The sequence below is a fragment of the Entelurus aequoreus genome, linkage group LG19 (assembly GCF_033978785.1).
Source record: "Entelurus aequoreus isolate RoL-2023_Sb linkage group LG19, RoL_Eaeq_v1.1, whole genome shotgun sequence".
Classification (NCBI taxonomy): Eukaryota; Metazoa; Chordata; class Actinopteri; order Syngnathiformes; family Syngnathidae; genus Entelurus; species Entelurus aequoreus.
This window is the reverse complement of record NC_084749.1, coordinates 43,714,389-43,739,388: the sequence shown is the minus strand read 5'-3', so window position 1 is coordinate 43,739,388 and position 25,000 is coordinate 43,714,389. Positions and strand designations below refer to the sequence as shown.

Below are 25,000 nucleotides of genomic sequence, written 5' to 3'. Positions count from 1 at the left end.
TATCATAAATTAATTGAATGAATCGCCTTTGCACAGACTTAAAAAAAATACTTATCATACATACAAACCCCGTTTCCATATGAGTTGGGAAATTGTGTTAGATGTAAATATAAACGGAATACAATTATTTGCAAATCCCTTTCAACCCATATTCAGTTGAATATGCTACAAAGACAACATATTTGATGTTCAAACTCATAAACTTTTTTTTTTTTTTCAAATAATAATTAACTTAGAATTTCATGGCTGCAACACGTGCCAAAGTAGTTGGGAAAGGGCATGTTCACCACTGTGTTACATGGCCTTTCCTTTTAACAACACTCAGGGGAACTGAGGAGACACATTTTTGAAGCTTCTCAGGTGGAATTCTTTCCCATTCTTGCGTGATGTACAGCTAAAGTTGTTCAACAGTCCGGGGGTCTCCCTTGTGCTATTTTAGGCTTCATAATGCGCCACACATTTTCAATGGGAGACAGGTCTGGACTACAGGCAGGCCAGTCTAGTACCCGCACTGTTTTACTATGAAACCACGCTGTTGTAACACATGGCTTGGCATTGTCTTGCTGATGACGTTGATTGGATGGCAACATATGTTGCTCCAAAACCTGCATGTACCTTTCAGCATTAATGGTGCCTTCACAGATGTGTAAGTTACCCATGTCTTGGGCACTAATACACACCCATACCATCACACATGCTGGCTTTTACACTTTGCGCCTATAACAATCCAGATGGTTCTTTTCCTCTTTGGTCCGGAGGACACGACGTCCACAGTTTCCAAAAACAATTTATAATGTGGACTCGTCAGACCACAGAACACTTTTCCACTTTGTATCAGTCCATCTTAGATGAGCTCAGGCCCAGCGAAGCCGACGGCGTTCTGGGTGTTGTTGATAAACGGTTTTCGCCTTGCATAGGAGAGTTTTAACTTGCACTTACAGATGTAGCGACCAACTGTAGTTACTGACAGTGGGTTTCTGAAGTGTTCCTGAGCCCATGTGGTGATATCCTTTACACACTGATGTCGCTTGTTGATGCAGTACAGCCTGAGGGATGGAAGGTCACGGGCTTAGCTGCTTACGTGCAGTGATTTCTCCAGATTCTCGGAACCCTTTGATGATATTACGGAGCGTAGATGGTGAAATCCCTAAATTCCTTGCAATAGTTTTAATTGGTTTTACCCTTTAAAATCGTTTTTAATCATATTTATTTTTTATATTGTCTCTGTATTGGTTTTCTATTAATTTATTCTTTGTTTTTATTCAGTCATTGGTGTGGCATAATATTGTTTTTAATATCGTTTTTAATATTGTTTTTAAAATTGTTTTTAATATTGTTTTTAACATGGGTGTGCAGCACTTTGGAAACATTCTTGTTGTGTAAATGTGCTATATAAATAAAGTGGATTGGATTGGATTGGATAGCTGGTTGAGAAAGGTTTTTCTTAAACTGTTCAACAATTTGCTCACGCATTTGTTGACAAAGTGGTGACCCTCGCCCCATCCTTGTTTGTGAATGACTGAGCATTTCATGGAATCTACTTTTATACCCAATCATGGCACCCACCTGTTCCCAATTTGCCTGTTCACCTGTGGGATGTTCCAAATAAGTGTTTGATGAGCATTCCTCAACTTTATCAGTATTTATTGCCACCTTTCCCAACTTCTTTGTCACGTGTTGCTGCCATCAAATTGTAAAGTTAATGATTATTTGCAACAAAAAAAAAATGTTTATCAGTTTGAACATGAAATATGTTGTCTTTGTAGCATATTCAACTGAATATGGGTTGAAAATGATTTGCAAATCATTGTATTCCGTTTATATTTACATCTAACACAATTTCCCAACTCATATGGAAACGGGGTTTGTAAATTCTATTTTAAAAATAGAGTTTATGCATGATAAATATTTATTTTTTTCATTCATCTGAAAGTGTTTGTGTGTGTCTTTTGTGCGCGGTGTGTGCAAGACCCCGTGTGTAATGTGTGCAGGAACCAGACAGATGTATCGAGGATAACATTTGCATGAAAGACAAACAAAGAAGAGTGGGGGGAAAGAAAAAAAAGTGCATTATTTCAAAACATGTCTGGTCAATGAGAGAAAGAAGTGATAAAAGAGCTGACATGGGGACGCACACAGCAGGAGGATGAAGGAGCAGACGTCCAAGATGGATTAGACGGCAGTCAAAAGGAGAGTCGTGACAAAAAGTGCTTCAATTAACACTTTCACTTCACTTAGATTTACTGTGAGTCTGCTCCGACTGAACTAAGCATGCGTGAGTTCAATATGTCTGCCTTTTCACTCAGCGAGAGTCCATCCTTTCACCTCCGAAGAAGGGCCTGTGTGTCTAGCAGATGGCCGGGGGGCCACACAAATACACAGCTGACCATCCCTCAGGGTCCTATAATAGGTCCTCCTGTGGTCGTTCTGCCCCTCGCAGGAATCTCCGCTTTGACCCAGCATGCCTCAGCTGGGCCTGAATTGCTGTTTTACTGGGTTTTTGTCTCTTTATTTGTCATGCTGAACGAGCAGAGTGCTCAGCTGCGTTTGCATTTTAAAGTGGCGTCATCATCTCAATGGAAGGGCTGAGAGTAGAGATGTCCGATAATGGCTTTTTTGCCGATATTCCGATATTGTCCAACTCTTAATTACAGATTCCGATATCAACCGATATCGATATATACAGTCGTGGAATTGACACATTATTATGCCTAATTTTGTTGTGATGCCCCGCTGGATGCATTAAACCAGGGGTCAGCAACCCGCGGCTCTTTAGCGCCGCCCTAGTGGCACCCTGGACCTCTTTCAGAGATGTGTAAAAACGGAAAAAGATGAAGAAAAAAACATTCTTTTTGTTTTAATATATTTTCTTTAGGACAGGGGTGTCCAAAGTGCGGCCCGGGGGCCATTTGCGGCCCGCAGGTCATTTTTTTAACGGCCCCACGACACATTCTAAAAATGCGATAAAAAAACCCAACGTGAAATAAAAGAGCAAACAGGTGAAATGTAACAAGAAAATGTTGCAATGTTTACTCTAATAACACAAAGCTGCCATGTAGGCTGTTTCTTTCTTTAAAAAATAATATTTAATCAAAATCAACGTCATTATGAATTATTGACTAAGTTAATCATTAACTTAATATTAATTAATTAATATTAATAATTAATATTAAAGGCCTACTGAAACCCACTACTACCGACCACGCAGTCTGATAGTTGATATATCAATGATGAAATCTTAACATTATAACACATGCCAATACGGCCGGGTTAACTTATAAAGTGACATTTTAAATTTGCCGCTAAACTTCCGGTTCGAAACGCCTCTGAGGATGACGTATGCGCGTGACGTAGCCCGGCGAACACGGGTATGCCTTCCACATTGAAGCCAATACGAAAAAGCTCTGTTTTCATTTCATAATTCCACAGTATTCTGGACATCTGTGTTCGTGAATCTGTTGCAATCATGTTCATTGCATTATGGAGAAGGAAGCTGAGCAAGCAAAGAAGAAAGTTGTCGGTGCGAAATGGACGTATTTTTCGAACGTAGTCAGCAACAACAGTACACAGCCGGCGCTTCTTTGTTTACATTCCCGGAAGATGCAGTCAAGATGGAAGAACTCGGATAACAGAGACTCTAACCAGGAGGACTTTTGACTTCGATACACAGACGCCTGTAGAGAACTGGGACAACACAGACTCTTACCAGGATTACTTTGATTTGGATGACAAATGTGCTACTGTGAGTATGCAGCTTTAGCTTCTAAACATTTGATCGCTTGACCGTATGTGCGCAACTTTTTTTTGCGTATGTACGTAACTTTTTTAAAATATATAAGCTTTATGAACCTTGGGTTAGGTGAACGGTCTTTTGGGCTGAGTGATTGCGTGTGTTGATCAGGTGTTTGAATTGTATTGGCGTGTTCTATGGAGCTAGGAGCTAGCATAGGAGCTAGGAGCTAGCATAACAAACACGCAGGTGTTTTTATGCAGGATTAATTTGTGGCATATTAAATATAAGCCTGGTTTTGTTGTGGCTAATAGAGTATATATATGTCTTGTGTTTATTTACTGTTGTAGTCATTCCCAGCTGAATATCAGGTACCGTGAGTATGCAGCCTTGGTTGCTAAACATTTGAGAGCTTGAACGTATGTGCGCGTCACGTACGTAACTTTTTAAAAATATATAAGCTTTATGAACCTTGGGTTAGGTGAACGGTCTTTTGGGCTGAGTGATTGCGTGTGTTGATCAGGTGTTTGAATTGTATTGGCGTGTTCTATGGAGCTAGGAGCCAGCATAGGAGCTAGGAGCTAGCATAACAAACACGCAGGTGTTTTTATGCAGGATTAATTTGTGGCATATTAAATATAAGCCTGGTTGTGTTGTGGCTAATAGAGTATATATATGTCTTGTGTTTATTTACTGTTGTAGTCATTCCCAGCTGAATATCAGGTCACCCCCGGCTCTCACAGCATCTTCCCTATCTGAATAGCTTCAACTCCCCACTAGTCCTTCACTTGCACTTTACTCATCCACAAATCTTTCATCCTCGCTCAAATTAATGGGGAAATTGTCGCTTTCTCGGTCCGAATCTCTCTCACTTCATGCGGCCATCATTGTAAACAATAGGGAACTTTGCGTATATGTTCAACTGACTACGTCACGCTACTTCCGGTAGGGGCAAGCCTTTTTTTTATCAGATACCAAAAGTTGCAATCTTTATCGTCGTTGTTCTATACTAAATCCTTTCAGCAAAAATATGGCAATATCGCGAAAGGATCAAGTATGACACATAGAATAGATCTGCTATCCCCGTTTAAATAAAAAAAATTCATTTCAGTAGGCCTTTAAGGCTCCAATTACGTCACATTAAATATTCCACTTTGAGATATTCTTTGGGGAAAATGTTGCATATTTTGTGTTTGCCATATAAAAAACTGAGCTGTTGTTTTTTAAAAGAAGGGCCTAAAACGAACAAACAAAAAACATAAACAACGATAAAACTTGAAGCTGATCTCGAGATGATTGTGCTAAAAGTAATCAGTAAAAAAAAAAAAGTATAATTTATTTTTTTAAACTTTAATGAGTAGGACCCTTTTGGATCCCCAATCATTTTAGTGGGATTTTTTTTGTTTTTGCGTGTGTCATTGCTCAAAAAATGTTGATGTTGTTATGAGTTATTGACCTTTTTAAGGCTCCAATTATTTTATAATCTCAAATATTCTACTTTGAAATTTAATTGGGGGAGAATATTGCATATTTGGTGGGGTTTTTTCCCATAAGAAACCTGGGTTTTCTTTGACAAAAAGGGCATACAACTTAAATGTTTAAAAACGTTATATTGACAGATATACCTAATGTTGATCTAGAGATTTAAACTTTGAATAATAATAATAATAATAATAATAATAATAATAATAATAATAATAATAATAATAATAATACTAAATAATGACACATTTTTTATATTTTTTGACCAAAACTCTTTGGGTTCACCGGGATCAAGTCTGAATGGCGGCCTAAATGTATATTTTCTATACATTTATTGTATTGGTTTTTAAAATAAAAAATATCAAAATGGCCCCCGCTTGCTTTGATTTTTCAGTGTGCGGCCCTCAGTGGTAGCGGGGGGGTGTATATTGTAGCGTCCCGGAAGAGTTAGTGCTGCAAGGGGTTCTGGGTATTTGTTCTGTTGTGTTTATGTTGTGTTACGGTGCGGGTGTTCTCCCGAAATGTGTTTGTCATTCTTGTTTGGTGTGGGTTCACAGTGTGGCGCATATTTGTAACAGTGTTAAAGTTGTTGATACGGCCACCCTCAGTGTGACCTGTATGGCTGTTGACCAAGTATGCCTTGCATTCACTTGTGTGTGTGAAAAGCCGCAGATATCATGTGATTGGGCCGGCACGCAAAGGCATAGCCTTTACGGTGGAAATCGGGAGAAATTCGGGAGAATGGTTGCCCCGGGAGATTTTCGGGAGGGGCACTGAAATTCGGGAGTCTCCCGGGAAAATTGGGAGGGTTGGCAAGTATGACTGGGAGACGCAACTGCTCTGTACTTCTCCCTACGTCCGTGTACCACTCCGTACAGCTGCGTTTTAAAAAGTCAAACATTTTACTTTTTGAAACCGATACCGATAATTTCCGATATCACATTTTAAAGCATTTATCGGCCGATATTATCGGACATCTCTAGTTGAGAGTCCTGCTTTTGTCGGCTTTCCTGTTTGGCTACAATTACAAATCGAAACAAGGGGCACAATATCAAACAGGAAGCCATCGAACCGTACAATACTAAATACATCGAGTACCATGTAGGGTTGTACGGTATACCGGCACTGGTATAGTACCGCGATACTAATGAATCATATTCGGTACTATACCGCCTCTAAGAAGTACTCCCCCCATCCCTCCGTTGTCGTCACGTCGTGTCATTGCTGGTTTTACGAGCAGAGGAGCATGTTCGGCAGCGCACAATCACTGAGTGTTCTCCAGCTTATCTCTCTCTCGCTCCAACCCCAACGCCCGTGTCTCGGTCCGGCTGCTGCTAATAAGCATGGCAGATGATTGGATGATCAACCCCAGCTGGGTAATCCAATCACCTGCCAGCTGTGCTTCAAGGCCGGTCCTTACACACCCCGCTCCGCGGCAGGCCCCCAGACCACGCCCCCCTCCACGGTGTCATTGCTGGTTTTACGAGCAGAGGAGCATGTTCGGCAGCGCACAATCACTGAGTGTTCTCCAGCTTATCTCTCTCTCGCTCCAACCCCAACGCCCGTGTCTCGGTCCGGCTGCTGCTAATAAGCATGGCAGATGATTGGATGATCAACCCCAGCTGGGTAATCCAATCACCTGCCAGCTGTGCTTCGAGGCCGGTCCTTACACACCCCGCTCCGCGGCAGGCCCCCAGACCACGCCCACCTCCCCGGTGTCATTGCTGGTTTACGAGCAGACGAGCATGTTCGGCAGCGCACAATCACAGAGTACTTACAAGCAGACACCGTGTGTAGACAGAAAAGGGAGAATGGACGCATTTTGGCTTAAAAACTAACGATAAAGGTGAAGTTATTACACTGAAACACTGACTTATGACGCTTTAAAAATGACAATAGATCTTAACTGTGAAATTGATTTTTTTCTTTACAGCGTGTTACTGTAAATGGAAAAAACAGTACCAATTATTACAAATAAAATGTGCCTTATAATTACTCTAAGCATGCAATATATACATTTTTGTATTATTAAAATAAAATAAATAGTCCCTTTTTGGCTAAATAAACATAAAGCACCTTCCATAAAATGTAAATTAACTTAAATAGCATTTAGGCTCCGAGAACTATATTGAACTTATTGCTACATATTAGGGTTGTACGGTATACCGGTATTAGTATAGTACTTTGATGCTAATTAATCATATTTGGTACTATACCGCCTCTAAAAAGAACCGGTCCCCCAGCCCCCTGCTACCCCGTCGTCGTCACGTCGTGTCATTGCTGGTTTTACGAGCAGAGGAGCATGTTCGGCAGCGCACAATCACAGAGTACTTACAAGCAGACACAGTGTGTAGACAGAAAAGGGAGAACGGACGCATTTTGGCTTAAAAACTAACGATAAAGGTGAAGTTATAACACTGAAACACCCTCCGGAAGAGGTGCTTTAAGACATGGCTAGCTAGCTAGCGGCTGAAGTGTTTTAGCTACTTCTAAATCACTAATTCTCGCCTCCATAGCGACTAATAAAGTACGTTTCTTACAAGTATCATTATCACTGCAGGACGAGGAATAGCTAAATATGCTTCACTACACACCGTAGCTCACCGGCGTCACAATGTAAACAAACGCCATGGATCTACACCTGACATCCACTGTAATTATACTAAGTACAATAGCGTATCTAGTCGATACTACTATGATGACATCGACATTTTTTGGCATCACAAGATCTTATTTTGTTTTTTTTAAAAGTATATTATGTTTATAAACTCAGGAAATATGTCCCTGGGCACATGAGGACTTTGAATATGACCAATGTATGATCCTGTAACTACTTGGTATCAGATCGATACCCACATTTGTGGTATCATCCAAAACTAATGTAAAGTATCAAACAACAGAATAATAAGTGATTATTACATTTTAACAGAAGTGTAGATAGAACATGTTAAAAGAAAAAGTAAGCATGACTTCTGGAAAATCCTGGAATTTTTTGGAACTTGGGAATTTTTCCAGTTCAAAAAACAACTTTGTTTTTATCCTGATTAAGAGGAATGTTTGGACGGTGGAACGGTTGAAATGTGTTGAAAAATGTGGAAGGAGTAGTCACCAGAAAAAAATTGTGGAAATAGGGCTTTGGAAAACCAGGAATTCTGGAAAATCCTGAACATTTTTAAAAACTTGGAATAAGGGAAGTTTGAATTTCCAGAACGGTGGAATGTGTTGAAGGTGGAATGGTTTGAACAGGTTGAAAAATGTGGGGATTGTGCAACTTAGAAAAATGTCCCCATCGTTTCAATGGGAACTTCCTGGAAATTTGGGAATTTTGGGAAAATCTGGATTTTTTTGAAAATGATTAGGAGCTGAATTGGTTGGTGTTGGAATCGTTTAAATCGGTCAAGAAATGTTGACGTAGTAAATAGTGTTAGGGAATTTCAGGAAAATTGGGACGTTTTTTGAACTTGGGAATTTTACCAATTCAAAAAACAACTTTGTTTTTTTCCTGGTTAATAGGAATGTTTTGATTGTGGAACAGATTAAATGCGTTGAAAAATGTGGAAGGAGTAGTCGCCAGAAAAAAAGGGTGGAAATAGGGCTTTGGAAAACCAAGAATTCTGGAAAATCCTAGAATTTTTTTTGGGAACTTGGAACAAAGGAAGTTTGAATTTCCAGAATGGTGGAATGTGTTGAAAGTGGAATGGTTTGAACAGGTTGAAAAATGTTGGAATTGTGCAACTTGGAAAAATGTCCCATCATTTTAATGGGAACTACCTGGAAATTTGGGAATTTTGGGAGAAGCGGGATTTTTTTGAAAATGATTAGGAGCTGAATTGGTTGGTGTTGGAATCATTTAAATCGGTCAAGAAATGTTGAAGTAGTAAATTGTGTTAGGGAATTTCGGGAAAATCGGAAATTTTTTTGAACTTGGGAATTTTACCAGTTCAAAAAACAACTTTCTTTTTTTCCCGATTAAGAGGAATGTTTTGATTGTGGAACAGATTAAATGCGTGGAAAAATGTGGAAGGAGTAGTCGCCAGAAAAAAATGATGGAAATAGGGCTTTGGAAAACTAGGAATTCTGGAAAATCCTGGAATTTTTTGGAACATGGGAATTTTTCCAGTTCAAAAAAAAAATGTGTTTTTAACCTGATTAAGAGGAATGTTTTGATTGTGGAACAGATGAAATGCGTTGAAAAATGTGGAAGGAGTAGTCGCCAGAAAAAAAGGGTGGAAATAGGGCTTTGGAAAACCAAGAATTCTGGAAAATCCTAGAATTTTTTTGGGAACTTGGAAAAAGGGAAGTTTGAATTTCCAGAATGGTGGAATGTGTTGAAAGTGGAATAGTTTGAACAGGTTGGAAAATGTTGGAATTGTGCAACTTGGAAAAATGTCCCATCATTTTAATGGGAACTACCTGGAAATTTGGGAATTTTGGGAGAAGCGGGATTTTTTTGAAAATGATTAGGAGCTGAATTGGTTGGTGTTGGAATCATTTAAATCGGTCAAGAAATGTTGACGTAGTAAATTGTGTTAGGGAATTTCGGGAAAATCTGAAATTTTTTTGAACTTGGGAATTTTACCAGTTCAAAAAACAACTTTCTTTTTTTCCCGATTAAGAGGAATGTTTTGATTGTGGAACAGATTAAATGCGTGGAAAAATGTGGAAGGAGTAGTCGCCAGAAAAAAATGATGGAAATAGGGCTTTGGAAAACCAGGAATTGTGGAAAATCCTGGACATTTTTGGAACTTGGGAATTTTTCCAGTGCAAAAAACAAATTAGTTTTTATTCTGATTAAGAGGAATGTTTTGACGGTAGAACGGTTGAAATGCGTTGAAAAATGTGGAAGGAGTAGTCGCCAGAAAAAAAGGGTGGAAATAGGGCTTTGGAAAACCAGGAATTCTGGAAAATCCTGGAATTGTTTAAAAACTTGGAATAAAGGAAGTTTGAAATTCCAGAATGGTGGAATGTGTTGAAGGTGGAATGGTTTGAACAGGTTGAAAAATTTGGGAATTGTGCAACTTGTAAAAATGTCCCCATCGTTTCAATGGGAACTTCCTGGAAATTTGGGAAAAGCCTGATTTTTTTTTTAAATGATTAGGAGCATGAATGTCCTGAATGAGCTGAATTGGTTGGTGTCGGAATCGTTTAAATCGGTCAAGAAATGTTGAAGTAGTAAATGGTATTAGGGAATTTCGGGAAAATCGGTAATTTCTTTGAATTTGGGAATTTTTTCAGTTAAAAAAACATCTTAGTTTTTATCCTGATTAAGAGGAATGTTTTGACGGTGGAACGGTTGAAATGCGTTGAAAAATGTGGAAGGAGTAGTCGCCAGAAAAAAATGGTGGAAATAGGGCTTTGGAAAACCAGGACATCTGGAAAATCCTGGAATTTTTTGGAACTTGGGAATTTTTCCAGTTCAAAAAACATCTTAGTTTTTATCCTGATTAAGAGGAATGTTTTGACGGTGGAACGGTTGAAATGCGTTGAAAAATGTGGAAGGAGTAGTCGCCAGAAAAAAATGGTGGAAATAGGGCTTTGGAAAACCAGGAATTCTGGAAAATCCTGAACATTTTTAAAAACTTGGAATAAGGGAAGTTTGAATTTCCAGAACGGTGGAATGTGTTGAAGGTGGAATGGTTTGAACAGGTTGAAAAATGTGGGAATTGTGCAACTTAGAAAAATGTCCCCATCGTTTCAATGGGAACTTCCTGGAAATTTGGGAATTTTGGGAAAATCTGGATTTTTTTGAAAATGATTAGGAGCTGAATTGGTTGGTGTTGGAATCGTTTAAATCGGTCAAGAAATGTTGACGTAGTAAATAGTGTTAGGGAATTTCAGGAAAATTGGGAAGTTTTTTGAACTTGGGAATTTTACCAATTCAAAAAACAACTTTGTTTTTTTCCTGGTTAATAGGAATGTTTTGATTGTGGAACAGATGAAATGCGTTGAAAAATGTGGAAGGAGGAGTCGCCAGAAAAAAATGATGGAAATAGGGCTTTGGAAAACTAGGAATTCTGGAAAATCCTGGACATTTTTTGGAACTTGGGAATTTTTCCAGTTCAAAAAACAAATTTGTTTTTAACTTGATTAAGAGGAATGTTTTGATTGTGGAACAGATGAAATGCGTTGAAAAATGTGGAAGGAGTAGTCGCCAGAAAAAAAGGGTGGAAATAGGGCTTTGGAAAACCAAGAATTCTGGAAAATCCTAGAATTTTTTTGGGAACTTGGAACAAAGGAAGTTTGAATTTCCAGAATGGTGGAATGTGTTGAAAGTGGAATGGTTTGAACAGGTTGAAAAATGTTGGAATTGTGCAACTTGGAAAAATGTCCCATCATTTTAATGGGAACTACCTGGAAATTTGGGAATTTTGGGAGAAGCGGGATTTTTTTGAAAATGATTAGGAGCTGAATTGGTTGGTGTTGGAATCATTTAAATCGGTCAAGAAATGTTGAAGTAGTAAATAGTGTTAGGGAATTTCGGGAAAATCGGAAATTTTTTTGAACTTGGGAATTTTACCAGTTCAAAAAACAACTTTCTTTTTTTCCCGATTAAGAGGAATGTTTTGATTGTGGAACAGATTAAATGCGTGGAAAAATGTGGAAGGAGTAGTCGCCAGAAAAAAATGATGGAAATAGGGCTTTGGAAAACTAGGAATTCTGGAAAATCCTGGAATTTTTTGGAACTTGGGAATTTTTCCAGTTCAAAAAACAAATTTGTTTTTATCCTTCAGAGGAATGTTTTGATTGTGGAACAAATGAAATGCGTTGAAAAATGTGGAAGGAGTAGTCGCCAGAAAAAAGGGTGGAAATAGGGCTTTGGAAAACCAAGAATTCTGGAAAATCCTAGAATTTTTTTTGGGAACTTGGAACAAAGGAAGTTTGAATTTCCAGAATGGTGGAATGTGTTGAAAGTGGAATGGTTTGAACAGGTTGAAAAATGTTGGAATTGTGCAACTTGGAAAAATGTCCCATCATTTTAATGGGAACTACCTGGAAATTTGGGAATTTTGGGAGAAGCGGGATTTTTTTGAAAATGATTAGGAGCTGAATTGGTTGGTGTTGGAATCATTTAAATCGGTCAAGAAATGTTGAAGTAGTAAATTGTGTTAGGGAATTTCGGGAAAATCGGAAATTTTTTTGAACTTGGGAATTTTACCAGTTCAAAAAACAACTTTCTTTTTTTCCCGATTAAGAGGAATGTTTTGATTGTGGAACAGATTAAATGCGTGGAAAAATGTGGAAGGAGTAGTCGCCAGAAAAAAATGATGGAAATAGGGCTTTGGAAAACTAGGAATTCTGGAAAATCCTGGAATTTTTTGGAACATGGGAATTTTTCCAGTTCAAAAAAAAAATGTGTTTTTAACCTGATTAAGAGGAATGTTTTGATTGTGGAACAGATGAAATGCGTTGAAAAATGTGGAAGGAGTAGTCGCCAGAAAAAAAGGGTGGAAATAGGGCTTTGGAAAACCAAGAATTCTGGAAAATCCTAGAATTTTTTTGGGAACTTGGAAAAAGGGAAGTTTGAATTTCCAGAATGGTGGAATGTGTTGAAAGTGGAATAGTTTGAACAGGTTGGAAAATGTTGGAATTGTGCAACTTGGAAAAATGTCCCATCATTTTAATGGGAACTACCTGGAAATTTGGGAATTTTGGGAGAAGCGGGATTTTTTTGAAAATGATTAGGAGCTGAATTGGTTGGTGTTGAAATCATTTAAATCGGTCAAGAAATGTTGACGTAGTAAATTGTGTTAGGGAATTTCGGGAAAATCTGAAATTTTTTTGAACTTGGGAATTTTACCAGTTCAAAAAACAACTTTCTTTTTTTCCCGATTAAGAGGAATGTTTTGATTGTGGAACAGATTAAATGCGTGGAAAAATGTGGAAGGAGTAGTCGCCAGAAAAAAATGATGGAAATAGGGCTTTGGAAAACCAGGAATTGTGGAAAATCCTGGACATTTTTGGAACTTGGGAATTTTTCCAGTGCAAAAAACAAATTAGTTTTTATTCTGATTAAGAGGAATGTTTTGACGGTAGAACGGTTGAAATGCGTTGAAAAATGTGGAAGGAGTAGTCGCCAGAAAAAAAGGGTGGAAATAGGGCTTTGGAAAACCAGGAATTCTGGAAAATCCTGGAATTGTTTAAAAACTTGGAATAAAGGAAGTTTGAAATTCCAGAATGGTGGAATGTGTTGAAGGTGGAATGGTTTGAACAGGTTGAAAAATTTGGGAATTGTGCAACTTGTAAAAATGTCCCCATCGTTTCAATGGGAACTTCCTGGAAATTTGGGAAAAGCCTGATTTTTTTTTTAAATGATTAGGAGCATGAATGTCCTGAATGAGCTGAATTGGTTGGTGTCGGAATCGTTTAAATCGGTCAAGAAATGTTGAAGTAGTAAATGGTATTAGGGAATTTCGGGAAAATCGGTAATTTCTTTGAATTTGGGAATTTTTTCAGTTAAAAAAACATCTTAGTTTTTATCCTGATTAAGAGGAATGTTTTGACGGTGGAACGGTTGAAATGCGTTGAAAAATGTGGAAGGAGTAGTCGCCAGAAAAAAATGGTGGAAATAGGGCTTTGGAAAACCAGGACATCTGGAAAATCCTGGAATTTTTTGGAACTTGGGAATTTTTCCAGTTCAAAAAACATCTTAGTTTTTATCCTGATTAAGAGGAATGTTTTGACGGTGGAACGGTTGAAATGCGTTGAAAAATGTGGAAGGAGTAGTCGCCAGAAAAAAATGGTGGAAATAGGGCTTTGGAAAACCAGGAATTCTGGAAAATCCTGAACATTTTTAAAAACTTGGAATAAGGGAAGTTTGAATTTCCAGAACGGTGGAATGTGTTGAAGGTGGAATGGTTTGAACAGGTTGAAAAATGTGGGAATTGTGCAACTTAGAAAAATGTCCCCATCGTTTCAATGGGAACTTCCTGGAAATTTGGGAATTTTGGGAAAATCTGGATTTTTTTGAAAATGATTAGGAGCTGAATTGGTTGGTGTTGGAATCGTTTAAATCGGTCAAGAAATGTTGACGTAGTAAATAGTGTTAGGGAATTTCAGGAAAATTGGGAAGTTTTTTGAACTTGGGAATTTTACCAATTCAAAAAACAACTTTGTTTTTTTCCTGGTTAATAGGAATGTTTTGATTGTGGAACAGATGAAATGCGTTGAAAAATGTGGAAGGAGGAGTCGCCAGAAAAAAATGATGGAAATAGGGCTTTGGAAAACTAGGAATTCTGGAAAATCCTGGACATTTTTTGGAACTTGGGAATTTTTCCAGTTCAAAAAACAAATTTGTTTTTAACTTGATTAAGAGGAATGTTTTGATTGTGGAACAGATGAAATGCGTTGAAAAATGTGGAAGGAGTAGTCGCCAGAAAAAAAGGGTGGAAATAGGGCTTTGGAAAACCAAGAATTCTGGAAAATCCTAGAATTTTTTTGGGAACTTGGAACAAAGGAAGTTTGAATTTCCAGAATGGTGGAATGTGTTGAAAGTGGAATGGTTTGAACAGGTTGAAAAATGTTGGAATTGTGCAACTTGGAAAAATGTCCCATCATTTTAATGGGAACTACCTGGAAATTTGGGAATTTTGGGAGAAGCGGGATTTTTTTGAAAATGATTAGGAGCTGAATTGGTTGGTGTTGGAATCATTTAAATCGGTCAAGAAATGTTGAAGTAGTAAATAGTGTTAGGGAATTTCGGGAAAATCGGAAATTTTTTTGAACTTGGGAATTTTACCAGTTCAAAAAACAACTTTCTTTTTTTCCCGATTAAGAGGAATGTTTTGATTGTGGAACAGATTAAATGCGTGGAAAAATGTGGAAGGAGTAGTCGCCAGAAAAAAATGATGGAAATAGGGCTTTGGAAAACTAGGAATTCTGGAAAATCCTGGAATTTTTTGGAACTTGGGAATTTTTCCAGTTCAAAAAACAAATTTGTTTTTATCCTTCAGAGGAATGTTTTGATTGTGGAACAAATGAAATGCGTTGAAAAATGTGGAAGGAGTAGTCGCCAGAAAAAAGGGTGGAAATAGGGCTTTGGAAAACCAAGAATTCTGGAAAATCCTAGAATTTTTTTGGGAACTTGGAATAAGGGAAGTTTGAATTTCCAGAATGGTGGAATGTGTTGAAAGTGGAATGGTTTGAACAGGTTGAAAAATGTTGGAATTGTGCAACTTGGAAAAATGTCCCATCATTTTAATGGGAACTACCTGGAAATTTGGGAATTTTGGGAGAAGCGGGATTTTTTTGAAAATGATTAGGAGCTGAATTGGTTGGTGTTGGAATCATTTAAATCGGTCAAGAAATGTTGAAGTAGTAAATAGTGTTAGGGAATTTCGGGAAAATCGGAAATTTTTTTGAACTTGGGAATTTTACCAGTTCAAAAAACAACTTTCTTTTTTTCCCGATTAAGAGGAATGTTTTGATTGTGGAACAGATTAAATGCGTGGAAAAATGTGGAAGGAGTAGTCGCCAGAAAAAAATGATGGAAATAGGGCTTTGGAAAACTAGGAATTCTGGAAAATCCTGGAATTTTTTGGAACTTGGGAATTTTTCCAGTTCAAAAAACAAATTTGTTTTTATCCTTCAGAGGAATGTTTTGATTGTGGAACAAATGAAATGCGTTGAAAAATGTGGAAGGAGTAGTCGCCAGAAAAAAGGGTGGAAATAGGGCTTTGGAAAACCAAGAATTCTGGAAAATCCTAGAATTTTTTTGGGAACTTGGAATAAGGGAAGTTTGAATTTCCAGAATGGTGGAATGTGTTGAAAGTGGAATGGTTTGAACAGGTTGAAAAATGTTGGAATTGTGCAACTTGGAAAAATGTCCCATCATTTTAATGGGAACTACCTGGAAATTTGGGAATTTTGGGAGAAGCGGGATTTTTTTGAAAATGATTAGGAGCTGAATTGGTTGGTGTTGGAATCATTTAAATCGGTCAAGAAATGTTGAAGTAGTAAATAGTGTTAGGGAATTTCGGGAAAATCGGAAATTTTTTTGAACTTGGGAATTTTACCAGTTCAAAAAACAACTTTCTTTTTTTCCCGATTAAGAGGAATGTTTTGATTGTGGAACAGATTAAATGCGTGGAAAAATGTGGAAGGAGTAGTCGCCAGAAAAAAATGATGGAAATAGGGCTTTGGAAAACTAGGAATTCTGGAAAATCCTGGAATTTTTTGGAACTTGGGAATTTTTCCAGTTCAAAAAACAAATTTGTTTTTATCCTTCAGAGGAATGTTTTGATTGTGGAACAAATGAAATGCGTTGAAAAATGTGGAAGGAGTAGTCGCCAGAAAAAAGGGTGGAAATAGGGCTTTGGAAAACCAAGAATTCTGGAAAATCCTAGAATTTTTTTGGGAACTTGGAATAAGGGAAGTTTGAATTTCCAGAATGGTGGAATGTGTTGAAAGTGGAATGGTTTGAACAGGTTGAAAAATGTTGGAATTGTGCAACTTGGAAAAATGTCCCATCATTTTAATGGGAACTACCTGGAAATTTGGGAATTTTGGGAGAAGCGGGATTTTTTTGAAAATGATTAGGAGCTGAATTGGTTGGTGTTGGAATCATTTAAATCGGTCAAGAAATGTTGAAGTAGTAAATAGTGTTAGGGAATTTCGGGAAAATCGGAAATTTTTTTGAACTTGGGAATTTTACCAGTTCAAAAAACAACTTTCTTTTTTTCCCGATTAAGAGGAATGTTTTGATTGTGGAACAGATTAAATGCGTGGAAAAATGTGGAAGGAGTAGTCGCCAGAAAAAAATGATGGAAATAGGGCTTTGGAAAACTAGGAATTCTGGAAAATCCTGGAATTTTTTGGAACTTGGGAATTTTTCCAGTTCAAAAAACAAATTTGTTTTTATCCTTCAGAGGAATGTTTTGATTGTGGAACAAATGAAATGCGTTGAAAAATGTGGAAGGAGTAGTCGCCAGAAAAAAAGGGTGGAAATAGGGCTTTGGAAAACCAAGAATTCTGGAAAATCCTAGAATTTTTTTGGGAACTTGGAATAAGGGAATTTTGAATTTCCAGAATGGTGGAATGTGTTGAAAGTGGAATGGTTTGAACAGGTTGAAAAATGTTGGAATTGTGCAACTTGGAAAAATGTCCCATCATTTTAATGGGAACTACCTGGAAATTTGGGAATTTTGGGAGAAGCGGGATTTTTTTGAAAATGATTAGGAGCTGAATTGGTTGGTGTTGTAATCATTTAAATCGGTCAAGAAATGTTGAAGTAGTAAATAGTGTTAGGGAATTTCGGGAAAATCGGAAATTTTTTTGAACTTGGGAATTTTACCAGTTCAAAAAACAACTTTCTTTTTTTCCCGATTAAGAGGAATGTTTTGATTGTGGAACAGATTAAATGCGTGGAAAAATGTGGAAGGAGTAGTCGCCAGAAAAAATGTATGTATGTACACTTTTGATCGCGACTGTATGTTGAACGTCCAGCAGCTGTTCTGTCTCGTTGATAATCGCCGAAATCTGAATTTTTTCTTCATTGTTTGCCTCTGCAGAATGCTCAAACATAGAGAACAGATTAACATCCAATAAACAGCTTCTCGCTGCTTCCTTGTGGACATTACAAACAGCTAAACAAACGACTGGCGCGATCTCATGTAATGATCGGCATGATCGCCCTGCAGGGAATGTGTGCTTCATATCCATGACAATGTGAGGGTGTGGGCACCTGTTGCACTCATTCTTTTCATGTGTGCATAATTACTTCACTATGAGTACTGTGCAGTGTGGCTTTCAGATGATATATCAGATGTATGAGGTGAAACAGTATTACGTTAGGCTTCAGTTTTATGTTTCTTGGGTTACCTAGCCGCGCTCTCAGTGTTGTTGATAAGTTATATGGAGTAACTCTATCAGAACAGCTTATACACCTTCCCATCATTGAGGACTGCCCCTCCCTATGTGCAGATAACGCCCCTGCGAAACAGCTTGTGCAAAATATCAATTAATGAATGACAGGGCACAAAAACTTTATGGTCTACTCAGGTGTACTGGAGAGGACTTCAGATTCAGGAGGAACAGTGTGGTTTTCGTCCTGGTCGTGGAACTGTGGACCAGCTCTATACTCTCGGCAGGGAGTTTGCCCAACCAGTCTACATGTGCTTTGTGGACTTGGAGAAGGCATTTTCGACTGTGTGGGGGGGTGCTCAGAGAGTATGGGGTATCGGACTGTCTGATTGTGGCGGTCCCCTCCCTGTACGATCAGTGTCAGAGCTTGGTCCGCATTGCCGGCAGTAAGTCGGACCCGTTTCCAGTGAGGGTTGGACTCCGCCATTGCTCCCTTTGTCACTGATTCTGTCCATAACTTTTATGGACAGTATTTCTAGGCGAAGTCAGGGCGTTGAAGGGATCTGGTTTGGTGGCTGCAGGATTAGGTCACTGCTTTTTGATGATGTGGTCCTGATGGCTTCATCTGGCCAGGATCTTCAGCTCTCACTGGATCGGTTCGCAGCAGAGTGTGAAGCGACTGGGATGGGAATCAGCACCTCCGAGTCCGAGTCCATGGTTCTCGCCTGGAAAAGGGTGGAGTGCCATCTCCGGGTTGGGGAGGAGATCTTGCCCCAAGTGGAGGAGTTCAAGTACCTCATAGTCTAGTTCACGAGTGAGGGAAGAGTGGATCGTGAGATCGACAGGCGGATCGGTGCGGCGTCTTCAGTATTGCGGACGCTGTATCGATCCGTTGTGGTGAAGAAGGAGCTGAGCCGGAAGGCAAAGCTCTCAATTTACCGGTCGATCTACGTTCCCATCCTCACCTATGGTCATGAGCTTTGGGTTATGAACGAAAGGACAAGATCACAGGTACAAAATGAGTTTCCTCCGCCGGGTGGCGGGTCTCTCCCTTAGAGATAGGGTGAGAAGCTCTGTCATCCGGGAGGAGCTCAAAGTAAAGCCGCTGCTCCTCCACATGGAGAGGAGCCAGATGAGGTGGTTCGGGCATCTGGTCAGGATGCCACCCGTGGTCCAGATCATGTTTTGTGTTTTCTGTTTGTTTTGGACTCCCTGAGTTCCTGTTTTGTGCACTTCTGGGTTTGTTTTGGTTACCATGGGTACTAATTGGTTTCACCTGCCTCTGATTAGTGTTGGGCACTAATCAGAGAGCTATTTATTCACGTTGCTCGTCACACTCGGTCTGGCTTCATGGTTTGCTTCATGCAACAGTCACGCTTGTAGTTCTTGTCTCCGAGTTTATGCTTCCTGTGCTAAGGCCGTAACCTTGGCTTCCCACGTTTTCTGTCAGCATTTTCTGTCAGCATTTCACGTTTAATCCGGCCTCGACACTGAAGTGAGGCTGGCATATAAACCCCCTCTGATTAGTGATCAGAGGCAGGTGCGTCTTGTGACCATTAGTCAGAGGCAGGTGACTGCAGTGGCAAAAGAAGAACCCTAAAACAGGAAGTGGAAAAAATAAGAACGCCGGAAAAACAATACATGAAGTCTGACCTGACACTTCCTGCAAAAATAATACATGTCACAATATGTTATTTGGTATGTAAATGATAATAGAAAGTTGTATTATTTCGTCAAAACTATTATTAACCTACTTGTTAATTTACTCTTGATAGTTGCATGTTACATTCTGTTGTGACATGGTTCTAGCTACACTTCGGTAAAAATGCACTTATTCTACCGTTGTTGAGATATTTTGCATTATTTTTGGGCACAAATCACAAATTTGAGTATCGATACAACACCAAGTAGTTACAGGGTGAGTATTGGCAATACCAGTGCTGATACCTAAACCTAAAATGTTCTAGATCATTGGATGATATTTCATCACAATTATAATCAGACAAAAACACAGTATAGTGGTGTAACAATGTCAATGACAATTGTATGATATAATTTAATTATATCATACAATTATCTCTGATTTAAAACTTTAGTTTTTTGCCGTTAAAGCCTTCCTGTGTCCAGGGGACTTATTTCCTGAGTTTGTAAAGCAATAACGAAAACAACAAAAAACTAACATCTGCCCGTAACTTTTGTAAATTATCTATAGTGGAAATATACCGTTCAGGAAATGTCAAAAATGGGGTGATATACATGTATGTATGTGAATATTATATATATATATATATATATATATATATATATATATATATATATATATATTATATATATATATATATATATATATATATATATATATATATATATATATATATATATATATATACTGTATATATTTTTTTATTATATTTATTTATTTATATATATATGTATATATATGTATATATATATATATATATATATATATATATATATATATATATATATATATATATATATATATATGTATATATATATATGTTATATATATAATATATGTATATATATATATATATATATATATATATATATATATATATATATATATATTTATTTATTTATATATATATATATATATATATATATATATATATATATTTATATTTATATATATATTTATATTTATATATATATATTTATTTATATATACCTGTAATATATATATATATATATATATATATATATATATATATATATATATATATATATATATATATATATATATATATATACATATATATATATATATATATATATATATATATATATATATATATATATATATATATATATATATATATGTATACTGTATATATATATATATTTATTATACATTTATTTATTTATTTATTTATATATATATATATTATATATATATATATATATATATATATATATATATATATGTATATTTATATATATTTATTTATATTTATTTATATATATATATATATATATATATGTATATTTATATATATTTATTTATATATATATATATATATATATATATATATATATATATATATATATATATATATATATATATATATATATTTATATATATATATATATATATATATATATATATTATATATATATATATATATATATATATATATATATATTATATATATATACATATGTATATATATTGGTGGGCAATACGGGACCTTTGTTTGCTTAGGTACAGTCGCGATCAAAAGTTTACATACACTCGTAAAGCACATCATGTCATGGCTGTCTTGAGTTTCCAATCATTTCTACAACTCTTATTTTTTTGTGATAGAGTGATTGTTGGTCACAAAAAACATTCATGAAGTTTGGTTCTTTTATGAATTTATTATGGGTCTACTGAAAATGTGAGCAAATGTGCTGGGTCAAAAGTATACATACAGCAATGTTAATATTTGCTTACATGTCCCTTGGCAAGTTTCACTGCAATAAGGCGCTTTTGGTAGCCATCCACAAGCTTCTGTTTGAATTTTTGACCACTCCTCTTGACAAAATTGGTGCAGTTCAGCTAAATGTGTTGGTTTTCTGACATGGACTTGTTTCTTCAGCATTGTCCACACGTTTAAGTCAGGACTTTGAGAAGGCCATTTTAAAACCTTAACTCTAGCCGGATTCAGCCATTCCTTTACCACTTTTGACGTGTGTTTGGGGTCATTGCCCTGTTGGAACACCCAACTGCGCCCAAGACCCAACCTCCGGGCTGATGATTTTAGCTTGTCCTGAAGAATTTGGAGGTAATCCTCCTTTTTCATTGTCCCATTTACTCTCTGTAAAGCACCAGTTCCATTCGCAGCAAAACAGGCCCAGAGCATAATACTACCACCACCATGCATGACGGTAGGGATGTGTTCCTGGGATTAAAGGCCTCACCTTTTCTCCTCCAAACATATTGCTGGGTATTGTGGCCAAACAGCTCAATTTCTGTTTCATCTGACATCACATGGACAAAGATAAGACCTTCTGGAGGAAAGTTCTGTGGTCAGATGAAACAAAAATGGAGCTGTTTGGCCACAATACCCAGCAATATGTTTGGAGGAGAAAAGGTGAGACCTTTAATCCCAGGAACACCATACCTACCGTCAAGCATGGTGGTGGTAGTATTATGCTCTGGGCCTGTTTTGCTGCCAATGGAACTGGTGCTTTAAATGGGACAATGAAAAAGGAGGTTCACCCACCACCCACACTGCATGTTTGGATGAATGTTGTGTAATGTTGTGTTCCCTTAATAGCGTAAATATCTTTTGATTGAATTAAAATACAGAATGTTTGTCATCTCAAACTGCTCCGAGTTGGTGCATTTGGAGAAAATGCCCCTCAGCTGTTATGGAATAGAATAATGCAGTGGATTCACTTCTTCAAACCAATGTCATTGATTCATTTGCTGTCGTCCCTGTAGAGCTGAGGATGATGGCGGAGGGGCGTTTTGCCAGCCTGCCCAGGTCCCTCCATGTGCATCACACCCTGGGAGGCACTGCAGCCCCCGCCCCAGCCCTTGAAGCCCCCATTGGAGGGAGTTGCCCCTCAAGGAAGCTGCAAGCCTCCATTGCCTGCTCCATGGATCTCCTCAGCTCTAGACCGAGGTACGTCAGTGAAGTACAGTAAAAAGCTTTGACCATTTGTATTATTATATTAGGCTTCGTAATGTGTAAAATGTATGGATATTATACAATAAAACTATTACTTAGGCATGTCTCCACCACCATGGACTGGTGTCACAAAAGACTCATTTCTGCAAGTTTCCCCCCGATGAAGTAATCTCCCCGGAGTCTACAGAACTTTCCCAGCCTTCCCTGACACACTTTCATGCATTCTTTTCGAATCCCTCGTAGCTCTGTCGTCACGGCCATCTTGAGCTAATCCAGGTTTTTAAAACAGGGCCCTTTGATGACCCCCTTGAGCTTGGGAAAGGGAAAACAAATCACACGGAGCTCGGTCGGTGGCTCCAGCAAGGCGTTGTTCTTCTCGGCCCCCCAACCCCCCAACGGTCGGACGCTCAGGGCACGCAGTCAGAGTAACACAGTAACAAGATGTCCTGCCACAACTCTCACCTCTTCTCGCGCACTAAACACAGCAAACGTCACAGGATCTCTTTGCCGACGTGACGGTTGATCGTCGTCTAGCTCACGGTGTACGATACGCCTCACATCGAACCATGCAATCACCAATCCTGAATCTTTTCCAACATACACTATATGTTGCCAAAAGTATTTGGCCACCCATCCAAATGATGAGAATCAGGTGTCCTAATCACTTGGCCCGGCCACAGGTGTATAAAATCAAGCACTTAGGCATGGAGACTGTTTCTACAAACATTTGTGAAAGAATGGGCCGCTTTCAGTGATTTCCAGCGTGGAACTGTCATAGGATGCCACCTGTGCAACAAATCCAGTCGTGAAATGTCCTCGCTCCTAAATATTCCAAAGTCAACTGTCAGCTGTATTTTAAGAAAATGGAAGAGTTTGGGAACAACAGCAACTCAGCCACCAAGTGGTAGGCCACGTAAACTGACAGAGAGGGGTCAGCGGATGCTGAAGCGCATAGTGCAAAGACTTTCTGCACAGTCAGTTGCTACAGAGCTCCAAACTTTGTGACCTTCCAATTAGCCCACGTACAGTACGAAGAGAGCTTCATGGAATGGGTTTCCATGGCCGTGCAGCTGCATCTAAGCCAGGGGTCACCAACGCGGTGCCCGCGGGCACCAGGTAGCCCGTAAGGACCAGATGAGTAGCCCGCTGGCCTGTTCTAAAAATAGCTCAAATAGCAGCACTTACCAGTGAGCTGCCTCTATTTTTAAATTGTATTTATTTACTAGCAAGCTGGTCTCACTTTGCTCGACATTTTTAATTCTAAGAGAGACAAAACTCAAATAGAATTTGAAAATCCAAGAAAATATTTTAAAGACTTGGTCTTCACTTGTTTAAATGAATTCATTATTTTTTTTACTTTGCTTCTTATAACTTTCAGAAAGACAATTTTAGAGAAAAAAAATACAACTTTAAAAATGATTTTAGGATTTTTAAACACATATACCTTTTTACCTTCCTTCCTCTTCTTTCCTGACAATTTAAATCAATGTTCAAGTAAATGTATTTTTTATTGTGAAGAATAATAAATACATTTTAATTTAATTCTTCATTTTAGCTTCTGTTTTTTCGACGAAGAATATTTGTGAAATATTTCTTCAAACTTATTATGATTAAAATTCAAAAAAATTATTCTGGCAAATCTAGAAAATCTGTAGAATCAAATTTAAATCTTATTTCAAAGTTTTTTGAATTTCTTTAAAAAAAAATTTGTTCTGGAAAATCTAGAAGAAATAATGATTTGTCTTTGTTAGAAATATAGCTTGGTCCAATTTGCTATATACTCTAACAAAGTGTATATTGGATTTTAACCTATTTAAAACATGTCATCAAAATTCTAAAATTAATCTTAATCAGGAACAATTACTAATGATGTTCCATAAATTATTTTTTTTATTTTTTCAAAAAGATTCGAATTAGCTAGTTTTTCTCTTCTTTTTTTCGGTTGAATTTTGAATTTTAAAGAGTCGAAATTGAAGATAAACTATGTTTCAAAATTTAATTGTCATTTTTTTTGTGTTTTCTCCTCTTTTAAACCGTTCAATTAAGTGTAAATATCATTAATTATTAATAATAACATAGAGTTAAAGGTAAATTGAGCAAATTGGCTATTTCTGGCAATTTATTTAAGTGTGTATCAAACTGGTAGCCCTTCGCATTAATCAGTAACCAAGAAGTAGCTCTTGCTTTCAAAAAGGTTGGTGACCCCTGATCTAAGCCATACATCACCATGTATGGCTTAGGATGAATCACGCTTTTCCATCTGGCAATATGATGGACCGGTCTGGGTTTGGAGGTTGCCAGGAGAACACTACATTTCGGACTGCATTTTGCCGAGTGTGAAATCTGGTGG

General features: G+C 37.6%; 1 protein-coding gene across 2 annotated transcripts in view; it reads left to right on the top strand.

The window, feature by feature from the left end:
• bcar3 (BCAR3 adaptor protein, NSP family member) overlaps nt 1-25,000 on the top strand; it is a 270,158-nt gene that overhangs the window by 97,046 nt on the left and 148,112 nt on the right. For both annotated transcript variants that reach the window (XM_062028535.1, XM_062028536.1), the window contains one exon: nt 22,461-22,644. In XM_062028535.1, coding sequence (XP_061884519.1) covers nt 22,461-22,644 — 184 coding nt within the window. The remainder of the gene's footprint in view (nt 1-22,460; nt 22,645-25,000) is intronic.